Source organism: Ictalurus punctatus, chromosome 12, assembly GCF_001660625.3.
Source record: "Ictalurus punctatus breed USDA103 chromosome 12, Coco_2.0, whole genome shotgun sequence".
NCBI lineage: Eukaryota > Metazoa > Chordata > Actinopteri > Siluriformes > Ictaluridae > Ictalurus > Ictalurus punctatus.
In genome coordinates, this window is record NC_030427.2 from 16,922,048 (window position 1) to 16,936,210 (window position 14,163).

Consider the following 14,163-nt stretch of genomic DNA (forward strand, 5'->3'; position numbering starts at 1 on the left):
CTTCCTGAATGGGCGTGTCCTGAGTCAAAGCACCGCACACACGCACTTAGTAGGAAAAGAAACGAACCAAAAAAAGCCTTTGTCTTTTTGTTTATTTAAAATATAAATGCTGGTGTACAGTGTAATAAATACACAATGATGAGGTTTAGTTGGATTTTTTGTTGTTGTTGTTTTTACCCTTTTTTTTTTTTTACTTAAAAACATCGTTTAATTCTGCTCACATTTTACAGTATTTACGGTTTCGTATTAATACATTAGCAGTTGTTTGATCATAATGCAGTTTAAATACAAAATTTGCTAAAAAAAAACAAAAAAAAAAACACGTTAAATTTCAACACTTTTACAGCAGCGCGAGGAAATGTAAATATAAATGTAAATACTGACAGCTCAAACACTTATCCTTATTTACACACACACACTCCCTGTTAGACATCTAGTGTACTACACAGGGTCTGATATATACTATATTACTTCCTATTTACATAAAAGGGGGCTTCGTCTCAAATACTTCAGATTATAGTGCACTAATTAGGGTATAGGGTGCATCATTTCACTACACTTTAATCTCAAATTTAATTTTTCTCTATATTAGATATATACAGTGCATACGCAGGTGTAGAAAACTTTATTTAATATGTGTGGTGCAGTGCACTACGCGGCGCAGAATAGTCTTTACCCTGTGTAATGTAGGAGGGATAAAAATATGAAGGAGGGAGCGTAATCTCAGTACTGGACATATAGTGCACCAAGTAGGGTGCAGTATCAGTTGTTTAGCCAAACAAATGTATACTTCATTCCATCAGAAAGGCACTTGTTTTGTGGTTTAGTAAGCTGCCGAACACTATATGAGGATTGATGATTTCAGATCCCAGATAAAGGGAAGTGAGCTGAGGGTACAGAGGTGAGTTATAGTACACTAGGTAGGGCGTAGGTGACATCTCCCTCCCCTCCCTGGTCAGACTAGGACAAGTTCTTCTTCTTCAGCGTCTTCATCAGATCCTGATTCATGAAGTATGGCTTGCCAGCCGAGCCGTCGTTACGCTCCAGATCCTCCACTGACCACAAACAGCCTCGTATCAGTAATAATAATAATAATAATAATAATAATAATAATAATAATAAAACACAAAATATACATAAAATATAAAATAAATAACATAAGAACAAGTAAATATGAATCCATAAAAATATCTATACTCTCAAAACACAAAATCATGTTATATAAATCTATAAAGAATAATATAAATAAATAATAAACAAAATATAATAATATATTACAGAGCTCCAGTGCACTGATGTGCACAATGTAAAATTGGGACATGCCCACAGTGGACTGTACCACTGTAAAGCAGCGGGGTAGCGAGGAGAATGTTAGTGTTAGCATTAGCATTAGCACTCAGATCACGAGTTAAAGCAGGCAACAGTTTATTCACTGGAAGTCACACGAAACAACATACAAAGATGGAAAAATGAGAAAGAGGTAGAAAAAGAGGTAAGGCAGAACAATCACTTTCACTGTAGTGGGCATGACCAAAGTGATAGTCATGTCAGTGGGCGTGGCCGTACCTCTTGACATCGTTCAGGTTCAATAACTAGTATGACATTAGCTACTGAGCTAGCTATCATCCTGTTTGAGCTAGCAACGTTTCAGTGTGTTTAACAGCATGCTAATTCGAGTTAGCTAGCGTTAGCAAACCGCTAGCCCAACATTCACATATTTATCTGTGTTTATGACATCAGGAGGACAAACTCCAGCTCCACAAAGTAAACGTTTACACAGTAGTAGATTATTTTCATTTCACAACCTTTTGTTCTGATCTTTGTAAACATAGCAATGCTAAACCACAAGCACATTCCTGAACAACACCATAACACACGCACACACACACTGATTATCATGTCTACACACACTGCAATATTTAACAAGAAATATTATTATCAGGTTTCATTCAGAAGCAGGCAGAGAGCATCTCCATGGAAACAGCAATCCCAGAATTCCATTCAGGGTGTAAACATGGCTGATAGAACGCTCTCTGTGATTCAGGAACACAACTGTAGTGAACATCACTCTGTATAACAATTACACCAGTGCTCACTAAATGACAGATTGAAAGTCGTTACCATGGTTACAATTTGCGCTCAAACCTTCTGAAGCTAACAACAACGAAACAATTCAAACCAACTGTATGTCTCAAGAAGCAAGAAATTCTCCGAACTGCGTATCTAACCCCGCCCCTGGTCCAAATGTGACACACCTCTTTGTCGTGTTTGGGATCGTGACCTTGTGTCATGCTGGTTTTAAGGCCTTTTTGTTTAGCTTTTTTAGTTTAACTCCCTCACCAGTGCTAGTTATCATCAGTTAGCTTAGCTGAGCTTAGCTAGCCAGGTTAGTTAGTGTGATGAAGCCGAATCCAGAAAGAGAAACTATGAGGTTTATTTACAACTGGCTACATGGGAACATGCTAATTTAGTATTAATGTTTAATGTCAGCACACATCACTGTTTCTCGCCATGTCATGTCACTCGTTCTGAGGCGTTAGCGGAGTCTCGCTCTCCTGAGGACCGTTCTCCAGAGGCTTCGGTTCTTCTGGTTCCTGCTGTTCTTCTTCTCGTGACTCCACGGCCTCTTGCACGTCGTCCTCGTGAATTCCGTTTTGCTGCACTGTGTTTTGAGGACCTGGCATCACTAATTCAACTCCTCGTTCTTCTTTTTTTTCCTCCTTTACCCTCACTTCATCCTGTGTTAGCATTAGCTCTGCTTCTTCCTTCTGCGTTGTTACCTGCAGTCCTGCTGTTTCCTGATTCAGCGGCACTTCCCGTGTTAGTGTTATTTCCTGTGTTAGCACTACTTCCTGTCTTAGTGGCACTTCCTGTGTTAACATTACTTCCTGCTTTAACACTGTCTCCTGCATTAGTGGTGTTTCTTCCTCATTTTCCTGCTTGAGACTCTCCTGCTGTTTGAGCTGCACTTCTCCGTTTTCCTGAAGTGCCAGTTCTTCTTCTTCTCCTTCTTTTCTTTCTTCCACGGCTGTCACTTTGCTAACAGATAAAATGTCATGCAGCTCGGGGGACATGAGGTACGGCCGCTCGGTGGAGCCGTCGTTCCTCTCCAGGTCCTCACCTTGAGTGTTTCAGAGTGTTAGCAGGTTGTTAGGAGCAGAGAGACAGCAGGGTGTGGGGCAAAGAAGAAGAGGGGAGACAGACAGACAGAAAAGGATTAGCACTGAAGCTAAGCAAAAGTATCAGAGAAAATGTGGAAGTGAGAGAGACTAAGAATAGAAAGAGAGGAGAAAGGAGGAGAGAAACCTGCAGACACACACACAGGGTTTCACACTTACAGAAGCAGAGGAACAGTGTGTCCACACACATCGCATACACACTGAAGAAGCCGTGAGCGATCACATACGCCCCAAATACCACGGTCTGGAGAGAGAAACACACAAACACACGGTATAAAACTGTGACATGATTATCATCATCCTCTTTGCTGTGACATCCTCAGCAATAACACTGCTGCTCATGATCTTTACAAAATAAAGAAAAAAAACAAAATTATTTTTCACACAAAAAACACCTCCTGTCTGTAACGTAGCAGCTCGTTACTAGGCAAGAGTGTAACAACAATTGCCAAGTTTCCATCCATTTTTTGTGCTTTTCTGTTATCGACAAAGGGAAAGTACGTAAAAGACTTTTTTTGCAACATTTGCCTGTTTCCATCCAATTGGCTTTTTAACGATAAAATGGTATGCGTGATGACATCATCCTTCCAAAAAAAACAAGTTTTGATGTATCACCCTTGAAATCTGCCCTTGAGTTGTTTCCATACATAATGTTGTGTATATCGCAAACTGTGTACGTTCAGCGTCCCGCATGTCCTCAAATCTTTGTAAAATGGAGATAGTATTGAGACAATTAAATTCCAAGGGTTTTGTTTGTGATAAAAAGTAAAATTTTTGCATTTAAGATAAGCAGCGCATAAACTCTATGTTGATACTAAAATTTTGCGAAAAAATAGTTTGGAAAGTTTTCTCCTTGGTTCGTGTCATGATACACTTCTATAATCCTGTGTTGTGAAGATCAGACTCTGATAGATCCCTGTTCTTTAAATGAAACAGGCTCACTCACACCTGATTGTCTTCCCACCTGACTCTAATTTCACATTCAAATTAACTGCTAATCCTAGAGGTTCACATACTTTCGCCACTCACAGATATGTAACATTGATCATTTTCCTCAATAAATAAACGACCAAGTATAATATTTTTGTCTCATTTGTTTAATTGGGTTCTCTTCTTCTACTTCTGGGAAAATCTGATGATGTTTTAGGTCATGTATATGCAGATATATAGAAAATTCTATCACAAACTTTCAAACACCGTGTGTAACCTCTGTAGAGTGTTATAGATAAATGTTAAAGAGATGTACGTGTTGTGTGTGTGTATGTGTGCGAGAGTGTATGTGTGTGTGCGAGAGTGTGTGTGTGTGCGAGAGTGTGTGTTTGTGAGAGAGTGTGTGTGTATGTGTGCGAGAGTGCATGTGTGTGTGTGTGTGTGTGCGAGGGTGTGTGTGTGTGTGTTTCTCACCAGTATAGGAACCCAGTAGTAGTTTAATGATGGTGCTGCTTCCTCCACAGCCTTTATCCTCCCAGAGAAGAAGAAGAAGGAGCCGATTCCTGATCACACAGTAACATCCACACACTCATTAACATGAACCAAACACACACACACACACACAAACACACACACACACACACACACACACGCTCGTTACTCACCTACAATTCCCACAATAAGCAGTTTCCCCAGAAACAACAGGAAGTCAGTCACTTTGTCCAAAACGGCCACCCTAAGATACACACACACACACACACACACACACAAACACACATGGTTATTACACACATACAGACACAGGATTGAGATGATGATGTCATCAGAAAGTACCCTGTGTTCTTACCTGATGATGTTCCTCATGAGGAGGAAGAAGGCGTCTTTAGCAGATGTGCAGAAGTTTTTGCCATAAATCGCCACCTGATGCGTTAGAAAGACACACCGTTAGTGCCAGGCTAAATTGCGACATTAACATTAGCCTCGGAGCCTCACTGCAGACCTACAGAAGCAAATTTCACACAATGAACACGTCTGAGCTGTGTGTGTGTGTGTGTGTGTGTGTGTGTGTGTGTGTGTGTACCATGATGTAGGCGTTTCGGTTGATGAATCTGATGCACTTCTCCAAACACCAGAAGCAACACTTCAGGCAGCTGAGCAGGAACTTCGCAAACCTGTTCTCAGCTCCTGCAGGAACAACAGCAAGAAACCAGAAAAGTACACAAATTAAACACAAAGTAAATCATCTGTGTTCACTGTGTTTGTTCTGTGAGACATCCTGCAGACCAGTAATGAGGTAATAACACCTCCAAACCATCTCACACCAGCACCACAGGTCACAGACGGACAGACAGTGAGAGACAGACAGACAGACACACACACACACACACACACCTTTCAGTTTGTGATCGAGGTACTCTAGCACGACTCTGATCACTTGAACGATCGCCAGAATGAGAGAACCAAATGCCAGAGAACCTGTGTGATACCTGATACACACACACAGTGTTAATCATAACATTATTAATTACAGCTCATTTTCATTTCGAAGAGAAAAAAACCTAAAATCAGTTCTCAAAAAGTGACAGGAAAGTTTAATAATCAGAAAATTTCACACTTTAATCTGAAAGTGTGAAAAATATACATTATATCACATAAAATTTCTAATAAAGTACCATTTAAATGTAAATATAAGACGAATAAACACACCTGAGGGCGCGGCCGAACGAGCTGAAGACGGGGAATGCTGGGATATCTTCAGGTTTCTTGAAGGCCCAATAGTATGAGGCAAACGCTCCGGCCAGGGTCACATTACCCAATGCCACCACAAAGTTAACACACCAGAAGAACAGGAAGAGGTTATAGAACTGGAACAGAATCAGGAACCTGTGATAGAATGTTTCACCGCCGTAAAACGCAAACATACACTCAGCGTCAGGACACACCGAGGATATGTTCGAGATGTTAAATGTCTGGAACACACACACACACACACAAACATTGAAGGTTTACTGAAACATCTGCACTATTATTATTAGTAGTATTATTATTATTAGTCATGTGACTGACCTGAGGGTCACACGTTTGCCTGCTGAACTCACACTCGCTGTTGTTAAACACTTTATACACCGCAGTGTTGGACGTCGAGAGAAAACTGCAGGAGTTCATTAAGGAACATATCAAACAGTCACTAAACTACTCTTCATGGAACAATGTGATGTGTGTGACAGAAACATGGAGGACAGACCAGACTTTGTTTGAAGCTCAGTGGAGAATTCTCACCGCCGCCTTCACTAAAAAGTGCGAGATTTCAGACAAACGAGGCATTATTGTGTGTTTAGGAGAGTGTGTGTGTGAGCGAGACAGAGGCCCTGTTTACACTGGTGCATTTTCATTTTAAAGCGCATAACGTTTGCTACGGTTATGCCCGTCAAAGAGCCCATTTTAGTTTGAAAACTCCGGACTCACGTTTCAGTGTAAACAGACCAAAACGAAGACTTTTGAAAACGAAGGCGTGGCCCTGCCCACATTCACCCCCGGGTCTTCTGGATCATTGCGTATCCTTCCCTGATTCGTCAAGCCCTTTACCATATAACCATTACGCTACTTTGATCGTATACACAACAACACAGAAACTGAACCGCAAGCTTTACTGGCTTTGTTGTCATTCTTAGAAGCCACTGTGCAATTAAATTCTGTATTTTATAATACTGCAGCTGCCTACATGCGCAAGAGGTGAGCTATGATTAGAGCAATCGGCAACAATCATTTCAAGCGGCGTAAGTCCTACATGGAACGCCGATTTGGACTAGCAACCAACTTCTTGTTTACACTTGTATGCGCATGCCCAGTGTGCATGAATGGTCATGTGACATGCATATTTGGTCGTGTATTGAGGATGGAGATTGTTTCTGAAACACAGTGGAAAAACCAGCGTGGACGAGGATTGTTTTCATTTTAAAACAAAAACGCACTAGCGTAAACAGGGCCAGAGAGGACATTCACCTGGAGCGCTACTCAGTTCTGGATTGTGATTGGTCAGAAGGTGGTGATTAATTCTCTATAACAGCAGCTCTGACAGTAGCGTAGGTTTCCATAGTAACAGCTCATTCGCAGGGATGTGTACAGTGGATGCTTCACTGATAATAAACAGATTTAAAAATGTGTAATCGCTGATCTGTAAGGAGATGTTTATGTAACATTTAAGGAAGGAGTCTCCAGCGTCAACGCTTTGTAACAGTCAGAGGTTAGAGTATTATAACCTACATTAATATATGTGTGTGTGTGTGCGTGTAGGATACACAGCAGTGATGGCCCAGTACGCAATTACCAGAGCCAAAAGGGCAAAGGTCAGCAGGGGATAGAACAGTGATGACATCACATGACCCACCGCCCTGAAATACACAGTCACAGAGAGTCGAAGTTAGATTACTGTGTGTGTGTGTGTGTGTGTGTGTGTGTGTGTGTGTGTGTGCGTGTGTGTGTGTGCATGTTACCTGCTGGCCTCTTTAATCAGAGCAATGGCAATCTGGAGACGTTTCCTGAGAAAAATGAGCAGGAGGATGATGATGACCTCCACAATACACAGGATGATCACTGACACACACACACACACACACACAATCATCTTCATCATTAGCAGCAGCATTCTGTAGTGAACACACTGGTAATATTTAGTGATGTTGAGGGTGTGTTTTAAAACACACACACCTGTGTACTGTGTACAGCACACTTCACCTTCACATGACATGATGCATTATGGGTAATGTGGTGTACTGGAAATAACACACTGTTTTATGCTTTAACACATGACATGTAGTGAGTAGGGTGTATGTGGTTTGTGACACAGCTGTGTTAGAGTGAGGGAGTGACTGAGTCTCACTGAAGGCAAGCCACGTCTGCTGCAGCTGCAGATACACAGAGAAGTCCGTCTGCAGGCCCAGGTCTGTGATAGACACGTCTGCACCAGGCTGTCCTTGAAACTGCACGTATTGCATGTAACAGTGAAATATACCTACAAACACACACACACACATACATGCACAACAGACAGAGAGAAACAACGACAGAGATGTAAGTGACTTTAATGTGTAAACTACAGTGTGTGTTTAATGTTTAATAAAAGTTATTTGTCAGTTTATCACCGTATGCAATAACGAGCAGCACCATGATGATCATCACCCACACCATCACCCCCGCTAAGAACCGCAACAACACGATGAACAGCAGACTGAGCACCATCGCTACTGCCAACCCACTGAGAGAGAGAGAGAGAGAGAGAGAGAGAGAGAGAGAGAGAGAACGAACTTTTTGGCCTTAGCGCAAAGTGCTAGATCTGGCCTTAAAGCAGCACTGAGAACACCAGCCATGCTGAAGCATGGTTGTGGTAGCATCACATCGTGGAGAAATTTTTCATCAGCAGGGAAACTGGTCAGTCTAAATACAGGACAATCCTACAAGTTAACAGACTGGAGGGCAGAGCGTCACCTTCCAACAGAACAATGGCCCTGAGACCTAAAGCTACAATGGAAAGGTTCTACATCAAGAACCCGAACAAGCTGAACATGTTAGAACCTAAATATGTTAGAACCTGAAAGTGTTAGAACCTGAATCTGTGTGTGTGTGTTTGTGTGTGTGTGTGAGACTCACAGCAGGATCCAGTGCCAGGACTGTGTGTAATCCTCAAAGATCCTCATGAACACCTGCCGCGCCTCCATCACGATGTTCGACTTCCTGTCAAATCACACAATAATAAACGTTGATAAAGAGGGTGGAGTCAGAGTTCCTTCCTGTGACTGTGTCCTAAACCACACACTACTGCATTAAATATTCCTGCATCCATAGTAACCTACTGTACTGCACTACTTTAACAGGCTATTATATAACACTGTGTTATGTGCTCTGGGATGCAGCCCCAAGCTAAATCTAGTTAGTCTGCTTTACCTTTAGCTTGCTAATATGAGTGCTGTACGACTGTACAATGTATGCGGCTGTGTCTCAAACCATTGTACTGTATCTACAGTTACCTGCAGAAGTGTAATGTCTCTACAGAGTACTCTGAATGTGATTCGGGACATAGCCCATTATCAATCATTCACAAAGTACGTTTTGTTAAACATATGAAAATACCTACACACACACACACACGCACACACACACTCACTTTGATGCCTCTAGCAGGTCAGTGGTGTTTACATTCGTGTTGTTTCCAACTGTGAAAGACGTCTCGTTGCCGATAACAACAACGCCATCCTTTTTCGTCTCCAGAGCCGGGAGGCATCGGCGTGTAACTGAGGGAATCACACACACACACACACACACACACACACACACACACACACACACACATACATTAATGACTCTTATTAAATAAATCCATTTTCCTATACCTCTAGTACAGAATGTCAATGTGACATTATTGTACAACCCCAATTCCGAAAAAGTTGGGACAGTGTGGAAAAAAACCCCATAAAAAATGAATGATTTGAAAATTCAATTCACCCTGTACAATATTGAAAACACATTATTAACACATTATTTGATTTATGTGAATTTAATATTTTGAAAATATACACTTATTTCACATATGATGACTTCAACACACTTTGACGGTTACCACTGTGTAACATCACCTTTTCTTTTAATAAAAGTTATTAAGTGTTTTGACACTGAAGACACCAGTTGGTTAAGTTTAGCAAGCTGAATTTTCCCCCATTCATCCATTATGCATTACTTCAGCTGCACAACTGTACAGCTGTACTGTTCATTGCCTTATTTTGTGCTTCGTAATGTGCCACACATTCTCAATCGGAGACAGGTCAGCACTGCAGGCAGGCCATGATTCCACTGTGCTACTGTCCATCTAAGTTGAGACCGAGCCCAGAAGAGTCGGCGATGCTTCCGGACAGTGTTGATGTATGGCTTCTGCTTTGCATAGTAAAGCCTTAACTTGCATCTGTGGATGCAGCGGCGAATGGTGTTTACTGACAAAGGTTTACCAAAGTATTCCCGAGCCCATGTCAGGATATCCATTACAGACTCATGACAGTTTTTAAGACAGTGACGTCTGAGGGATCGGAGATCACATGCATTCAGAAGTGGTTTTCGGCCTTGCCCTTTACACACCGAGATTTGACCAGATTCCTTGAATCTTTTAATTATATTGTGCATGTGTAGAAGGTGAAATGCCCAAAGTCCTACCGATTTGTCTTTGGTGAATTTTGTTCTCAAAGTGTTGGATTATTCTCTGACGCATCTGTTGGCAGACTCCTGAGCCTCGACCCAGCGTTGCTCTTGAAGGACCAGGCCTTTATTGGAAGCTTCTTATATACTATGATTAGACATTTGCCTCACCTGTTTCACATCACCTTCTTATTTCAATTTTTTGTAACGTGTTGCATGCATCAATTTAAAAATAAATGTTATCTTAAAAAAACTATGCAGTTCATTAGATAAAACATCAAATACCTTGTCTTTATACGTTTTTGTATAAATACAAGTCAAAGTACATTTACAAATCACTCCGATTTGTTTTTATTAGCATTTTCCATACTGTCCCCAATGTTTTCGGAATTGGGGTTGTATTTTACATCATCGTATTGCTACATCTGGTGTGTCCATGGAAACAGTGTTAGCAAAACTGCCACAAAAAAACAAACACCATGAACACCAGTCCAACTGTGATGCATGGTGGTGGTAGCACCATGAGAAGATGCTTTTGTCAGTCCAGATACAGGACAATCATTTAAATCAGTTCCAACCTTCAGAAGACTTCATGCTAACAACATTAGCTAGGGATATAATGCTACATCAGGTTGCTAGAAGATGATTATGAACTTACACGCCTTGCTGGGAAAGATCATAGCTGGACATGCCTTGTCCCGCAGGAGCTCTGGTGCAGACTGAGAACACAAAAAGAGAAACACACACTTTGGTAACTACGGGCGGGGCATCCTGGTGTGATGTGATTGGTGCAGGTAGCAAGCTACCAAGCTACTTCATGAGTGACATGAAGACCATAAGCAAGGTGATACACTTTAGCGTAATCGCTACATAACAGTTAGTCTATAGACTGTGATTAGAACGTTCCTATATACATGATTTCTGCTCTCAGCCAATCAGAACACAGTGTTTTGGATACACACCTTTGTGAGGTCGACGTCCTGCTTACAAAACTGTGAGTAATACTGCCAGTTCTGAGTATTCAGCTTCGCCTTCACCAGGGTCAGGAAACGATCCGGACACTTCTCTACACATATCTACTCACACAGACACACACACACACACAAACACACACACATTCACACACATAGCAGGGATAAAAATCATGCCGTTACACTGGTGTATATCATGTTTAACTTACTCTGAGAGAAGTAGATGGGGGTTTGATCGGTTGATAGGTGGTTAAGGGAGTGAATGGGATGATTAGAGGGGTTTAGATTGAGTTGAGATGGAGTTAGAGGGGTAAGATTACAGGGGTAGATGAGGTGGTTAGAAGGGTATATGGGGCGGTAAGAGGGGTGTGTGAGGCAGTTAGAGGGGAAGATGGAGAGTAAGTTGGTAAATGGGGTGATTAGAGTGGTAGACGGAGCAGTTGGAGGGGCAGATGGGGAGTAAAGGGGTAAATGGGGTGATTAGAGTGGTTAGATGAAGCAGTTAGAGGGGTAGATGGAGAGTAAGGGGGTAAATGGGGTGGTTAGAGTGGTAGATGAAGTGGTTAGAGGGGCAGATGGAGAGTACGGTGGTAAATGGGGTGATTAGAGTGGTAGCCCGAGAGGTTAGAGGGGCAGATGGAGAGTAAGGGTGGTAAATGGGGTGGTTAGAGTGGTAGATGAGGGGTAGAAACCTGTGTGGTAGGACACTGCAACTCCAACAGCACTAGTGGACTCGCACACTTCAGAATGTTGAAGTAAAATAGCAGAGGCTTTTTCCTGAAAACACAAAACACACTCCTGACTCACTGAGTCAAATCAACTTTACAGCGCCACTTACACACACTCACGACTTACAGGAAAATGATTTAAACACACTTTATTCCATATGTCTACCCCATCACACCTGCTTTCCCAACAACCCCTTTAACACACTGCACTGCATACCAGCCACTGACCTCTACAGTGCTTGGCTCCCTGTAATCACTGCCTCTGCAGTCTGTATGTGTAACCCTGACCTGCACCACTCCGTACAATACCGCTGCTCTGTAGTGTTCAGCTCTCTTTCACTTACTCCAGTGATGTGAACTGCTGCCCACAGAACTGCCCCCTGCTGTCTGTGGGGTAAATCACCTTCTTCGGATCTCCCTGAGACCAGGCTGTGCACAAACACACACACACGCACACATGTATTTACTTATTTGTTTATTCTTAGTAGTTTAGTCTCTATATTCTGTATAAAAGACACATAGAGAGTAAATTTACCCAGAATTCCCACTGCAAAGTACCCCATCAGTGCCAGGATGAAGAGGATACAACACAGTACATCAGTGCAGCTCCTGAAACACACACACACACACACACAACGCATAGTTTCACACATTTCTTACTTCCTAATGCAGGGAGCTCATAATTACTTAGTGTTCTTACTAGAAAGTCGGCCATTTTAGGGCTCTGTGCCAAACTTAGGTCCCTAACAGCTCTCTGTATGTATTTAAAATAGCTACTGTGCGTTAATGGTTTAGTAAAGCTCATGAATGTGTCTCTGTCTCACCTGTTATGTATCGGGCCTTTAAAACTCGGGTCAAACTTCCTCGGATCTCCTGAAAAAAAAAAAAAAAAAATTATAAAATAATATATAAAAATACAGAGTGATACAGCTGTAATAGTGTTTTACTGAGACATGATCAGCAGTATGGAAACACTTTAGTGTGTGTGTTCAGGTGTGTGTGGGTGTGTGTGTGTGTGTAAATTCACTGTACAATGTGGTGCAATGTGTAGATGTAGTGTAATGTGCAGTTGTAATGCAATGTGTAGTTGTGTAATGTGTAGTTGTAGTGTAATGTGCAGTTGCAATGCAATGTGCAGTTGTGTAATGTGTAGTTGTAGTGTAATGTGTAGTTGTAATATAATGTGCAGTTGTGTAGACAACAGACACGTCTATGTTCGTTTTCACTGACTGAACATGTTCAATCTGTGTTTGTCAGTCGTGGAAAGTCTGAGCAGTGCGGTATGATTTTCCAACAAACACTGACGTAATCTGACCTGGGCACAAACCATTGCTGTGACAATGAGGCAAACGTCCCTGAAAACTCTGGATGAATATGTCTGGATGAATCAGAATGAAAAGGATAAATGATGCATCAATATGTTATTTAAATAAAAGTGTACTGTATATTTTGAACCCTGGTGAGGATCATCTACTCTTGTGTTTTGGGTTTAATCAGGATAATCCGCTCACCGTCTGCAGTTTTCTGTATTCTTTTTCATGAAGTAGGAAGCGAAATCGTATCGAATGTTTATAACTAACATTTGCGTAAAAATATTGTTCATAATGTATGATGTAATAATGGTCTTAGCTTACCACAAGGCCTAGCGTAATATGTCATTCTCTGAGTTGAAACTGCTTGGGGGAAAACTGAGCAACATTTTGAAAGCTCTGCATATCCTCTGTTTGCAGTTATATGCATAAAGGTAAAGGTTCAACACAACCTCTTTCTTTTCACTCTTCCGTCTTCTCAGGCAAAGAACGACACGGAAAGACACTAGTACTAGTGTCAGTATCAGTAACATTCTGATTGTGGTAAAAGGATCATCCATGTGTGTCGGGGCAACGTGAACATGACAGCTGTGTTTCCCAGCATTCTACACCCAACAGCCAACATTTAAATGTTGGTGATTGTCGGCGTTGGTTGGCGACTGTCTGTGCAGTGTGAACTAGGCTTAATGTGTAGTTGTTGTGTAATGTGTAGTTGTTATGTAATGTTTAGTTGTTGTGTAATGTGTAGTTGTTGTGTAATGTTTAGTTAGTGTAAGATGTAAAGCATCTAAAACTTGGTGTTTTTGTCTCACAGATCAGAGATAGAGCACAGAGGACTGTGTTAATGAACTCATACCAAGCGCAA

The 14,163-nt window shown here is 41.6% G+C and overlaps 1 protein-coding gene across 2 annotated transcripts in view; it reads right to left on the reverse strand.

Annotated features, from left to right (window-relative positions):
- Positions 1-75: 75 nt before the first annotated feature.
- Positions 76-14,163, reverse strand: part of slc44a2 (solute carrier family 44 member 2) — a 15,117-nt gene continuing 1,029 nt past the window's right edge. Inside the window, exons 2-22 of one of the 2 annotated variants that reach the window (XM_053684285.1) lie at positions 12,813-12,861; positions 12,524-12,597; positions 12,333-12,417; positions 11,953-12,037; positions 11,252-11,365; positions 10,948-11,008; positions 9,271-9,397; positions 8,757-8,840; positions 8,252-8,364; positions 7,990-8,121; positions 7,604-7,703; positions 7,409-7,501; positions 6,177-6,261; positions 5,817-6,079; positions 5,502-5,596; positions 5,191-5,294; positions 4,957-5,030; positions 4,775-4,845; positions 4,584-4,672; positions 3,339-3,423; positions 76-1,055 (exon numbers count right to left, since the gene is read on the reverse strand). In XM_053684285.1, coding sequence (XP_053540260.1) covers positions 961-1,055; positions 3,339-3,423; positions 4,584-4,672; positions 4,775-4,845; positions 4,957-5,030; positions 5,191-5,294; positions 5,502-5,596; positions 5,817-6,079; positions 6,177-6,261; positions 7,409-7,501; positions 7,604-7,703; positions 7,990-8,121; positions 8,252-8,364; positions 8,757-8,840; positions 9,271-9,397; positions 10,948-11,008; positions 11,252-11,365; positions 11,953-12,037; positions 12,333-12,417; positions 12,524-12,597; positions 12,813-12,861 — 2,078 coding nt within the window. In that variant the 3' untranslated portion in view covers positions 76-960. Of the gene's footprint in view, positions 1,056-1,408; positions 3,122-3,338; positions 3,424-4,583; positions 4,673-4,774; positions 4,846-4,956; positions 5,031-5,190; positions 5,295-5,501; positions 5,597-5,816; positions 6,080-6,176; positions 6,262-7,408; positions 7,502-7,603; positions 7,704-7,989; positions 8,122-8,251; positions 8,365-8,756; positions 8,841-9,270; positions 9,398-10,947; positions 11,009-11,251; positions 11,366-11,952; positions 12,038-12,332; positions 12,418-12,523; positions 12,598-12,812; positions 12,862-14,163 lie in introns of those variants that run through there. The other variant, XM_053684284.1, reaches the window with a different exon arrangement.